Source organism: Gaeumannomyces tritici (genome assembly GCF_000145635.1).
Source record: "Gaeumannomyces tritici R3-111a-1 unplaced genomic scaffold supercont2.229, whole genome shotgun sequence".
NCBI lineage: Eukaryota > Fungi > Ascomycota > Sordariomycetes > Magnaporthales > Magnaporthaceae > Gaeumannomyces > Gaeumannomyces tritici.
The window spans coordinates 1-3,204 of NW_008804773.1; the positions used below are offsets into that span (position 1 = coordinate 1).

Here is a 3,204-nt window from a genome sequence, read left to right on the forward strand (position 1 = left end):
CCCACTAGGGCATCACGAGACGGGCGCCCCCTCCCTGGGGCTTCGTCGCGGCGGCTGGGAACGTAGCTAGGGTCGTCATCCCTCGGAATCGCTCTCCTCAATGACGATGGCGGGCGTTCTTTGTTGTCGCCTGCTCGTGGAGAGCAGCTGGTCGGCAAGAGCGCGGGGGCGCGGGGGGAGGCGGCGAGAGCCATGGCGAGTTTGCGGGTTGGGTGGGCGTGTGCGTGGGTGCTTGGAGAGACGAGGAAAGTAGTTGAAGGGAGGGAGAGTTGCGAGAGCGCGGAAAGAGGCAGCCATGACGATATCGTGTTGGTGAGAGGGGTGTTGGTCCTGGCCGTCGTGATTGGAGCCGGTGGTCATCGCACGAGCGTGTTGAGAGGGAGGAGGAAGCCGCCCCCTTTATGGAAAGAGCTCTGTCAGGACTGTGACCCGGTCGACCTGATAGAAACGACGATGACGATGCCTCTGCTGCAGGATGAATGGGAAGAGGATCAACTGCACCATGCCTCCAGACGGACTTTAGGTTAGGAGCAACACAAGAACTTGCAGCGGCGTTGAGCTGGGCCCTTGGGACCGTCCGCCTATTGGGCACGGCGACGGGTCGGGTATTCTCAACCTCGTCCCGGGTCGATCGTCAAGTCGGGCTCGTTGTCGTCATTGTCGTGTTGTCGCTGTCCTCGCTGGCCGCAGTCGCGCTATCGTCACTTTCGTGGATTGCAAAGGATACCGCAGGGTCGTGAAATCTTCCCCACTTTTGCTACAAGAGACCTTGCCTTTTGTGACCCTCTTCTGCGCTGGTACTATTCATGATTGGAGCTGAAAAAATTCGATGGATACACGAGAGCGGTCACGGGAAGGAGGCCGAGAGCTCCTGCTATGTACTCGCAGCTACGGAGTTCATCCACTGCTCCTATTCGCCTGCCGAAGAAGGCATGAAAACCTCACACAAACGGTCCTTCAAGGCAGACTGAGTTGTGAATCTTGGTTCAAGCAGGCTTCCACGCTTGGTTCAAGCAGGCTTCCACGCTCGGATCTCATAAAGAGCTATATCATCGCAGCCTGCGCGGCAGCATGATGGCACCTCTGGCGTTCGACTCCCATAAGGACCTCCTCTCCCCCCATTCTCCCTCTTCTCGGGCCTCCATAGTGCCAGCTCTCGTCTCGGGTTACCAACTCTGCATCGACATGTAATTAACAGCGGGTTAAAACAAGAAGACGCACGCTTTAGAATGTCTGATTGCAACTAGGAAGACGACCTCGAGTCAATAAGTACGTGTTAATCCCCGGTCATCCAACTATCCAATCCGGTTACTGGCGACTGACAGCTTGGATCGCCCAGTTAACGATGGCCTGACAGCTTGGATCACCCGGTTAACGATGGCCGCCTCTCAGGTGGCTATTTGATCACTTATGGCTGGCCCCGACTACGGGCTACACCTGGCAGTACAGCTGTCTACGACGGAAACGCGCCTAGAGGTGTACGAACAGCCGGAGGGGGTTGCGAAATCTCAGGCCTTCGCACGACATATGGAATGGCCACGGCTCGACCAGGAGAGACTTGCGGGCCTTGGCTTGGTATGGCTACGATTACAGTGTGCTCCCTGTACGGAAACCAGCTGTCCCTCGGCGGGTTACGCCGGCACGGGGCCTACGCCGTGCTCCGTCGGGCGATGGGTACGTCGTGCGTCGAGTAGAGGACCCCTCAAGGTCAGCCATCGGCTACGTCGACATGGACAAGCGGAGCCAGGCATCACCTGTGTGTGCGAGTGCGGCGCTCCTCTCACAGTTCCGGGGTGGTCATGCCACTCCCTGGTTTCCGACCCCGATCTACAGCCCCCGTCCGCTCAGGCACTTTATCGACCGGGCCACGCTGGTCAATGGTGTCCGGTCTGGGCTGTTGCCGCGCGCCCACAGGGGAGTCGGTCGACGTGGTTTGACGAAGCCCCCCTTCTATGACCTCGGTGTGGAGGGATCTGACTTGGTGACGCATTTTCTTGGAAACTCGAGGTGAATTGTCAAGGAGGGAGACGATAGGTCTAGCTTCACAGAGGCGAGGAAGACGAGCGGAAGTCTCTGTCGCCGTTAGGTCTTCACGATGTAGGTAGCACCACGGATGTAGGTATCAAGATCTTTGAAGGGCACTTTGCACATGAAATAAGTCTTATTGGTCCAAGTGGTTCCCTCGGATCCTTCTCGGGCGACTTGAGTGGTATCTAGGCCCAGATCAGACATCAAACGTATGCCACCGGCTAGGATTTGCGTATACCGTGCCGAGACTCGGGGTTTGGGGGAGAAGGCGACGTCGTGCCTCACCAGCGGTGTGGCTATTGCCGGTGCACGCCACAAGGCCGGCCAGGAGCGTTACCACGGGATTGGCTGATCCAGCCAGACCCTTGGCATTTGGCTGTGCCGCCATGAAGCGAAAGATGGCCAATAAGGAGACCACCAACGAGACAGCGCTGCTCGGGGAAGCACCGAAGAAGCTAGTGTCCAGCCATGCGACACGGTCCCCTGCATGAACCAACTGACCAGTCCGGGGCAGTTTGGTCACACAGGTACCATGCATAAGGAGGCAGGAGGGAGGGGGGGAAGAGGACACGGAGGAGGACGCGGAGGAGGACGCGGAGGAGGACGCGGAGGAGGACGCGGAGGCGAGCTTCTCGAACTGCGGGTAGCCTCAAAAGTCTCACCATTGTTGGCGGGTTCGTGGCGACCCACTGGCGATAAGGAGCACAGTACAGGTGTCCAGGATCACAAACACAAGTGCGGTGGATGTTGGTGGTACATCAGTTTGGCTTGGTTTTCCAAGGAAGAAAATGTATCTTGCTCCACCGCACTAGTGTTTGTGATCCTGGACACCTGTATATAAGTAGCGGGATCTGTATGAGGTGGGGCTTAGGGCACATAAGTACCTCGATGGATAGACCTGGACGCCCGTGGTAGCCAAAAAGAGAAATGCCCACCAAGTGCCCACCTCGGTCTGGAAGCCGACCTCACACAGATGCATAGCAAGCAAAGGAGTGTATCCTATCGCTGCTGACCTCCACCCCGCTCTTCGAGTTACAACTGCCTGCCCCCTTTTAGGCCGACTGCCCATTTTCTGGCCCGCGCACGAAACGGAGAAAGGCTCCGACCGCTGCCAGTCACTAGGAAGCTGCTGCCGGCTGGATCCCAAGCAATCAACGTGTCGGCTCGCGATCGATG

The 3,204-nt window shown here is 57.9% G+C and overlaps 2 protein-coding genes across 2 annotated transcripts; one reads left to right on the top strand and one right to left on the bottom strand.

Moving 5' to 3' along the window:
- Positions 1 to 75: 75 nt before the first annotated feature.
- On the bottom strand, positions 76 to 338 carry GGTG_14296 (hypothetical protein; the record flags this gene model as incomplete). Its single annotated transcript, XM_009232223.1, has 1 exon — positions 76 to 338. The coding sequence occupies exon 1, from the start codon at positions 295 to 297 to the stop codon at positions 76 to 78; it is 222 nt and encodes a 73-aa protein (XP_009230487.1). The 5' UTR covers positions 298 to 338.
- A 1,072-nt stretch (positions 339 to 1,410) lies between these two features.
- On the top strand, positions 1,411 to 2,011 carry GGTG_14297 (hypothetical protein; the record flags this gene model as incomplete). The annotated part of the gene is made up of 2 exons (XM_009232224.1): positions 1,411 to 1,478; positions 1,594 to 2,011. The coding sequence occupies 2 exons, from the start codon at positions 1,411 to 1,413 to the stop codon at positions 2,009 to 2,011; spliced, it is 486 nt and encodes a 161-aa protein (XP_009230488.1).
- Between the last annotated feature and the right edge of the window lie 1,193 nt (positions 2,012 to 3,204).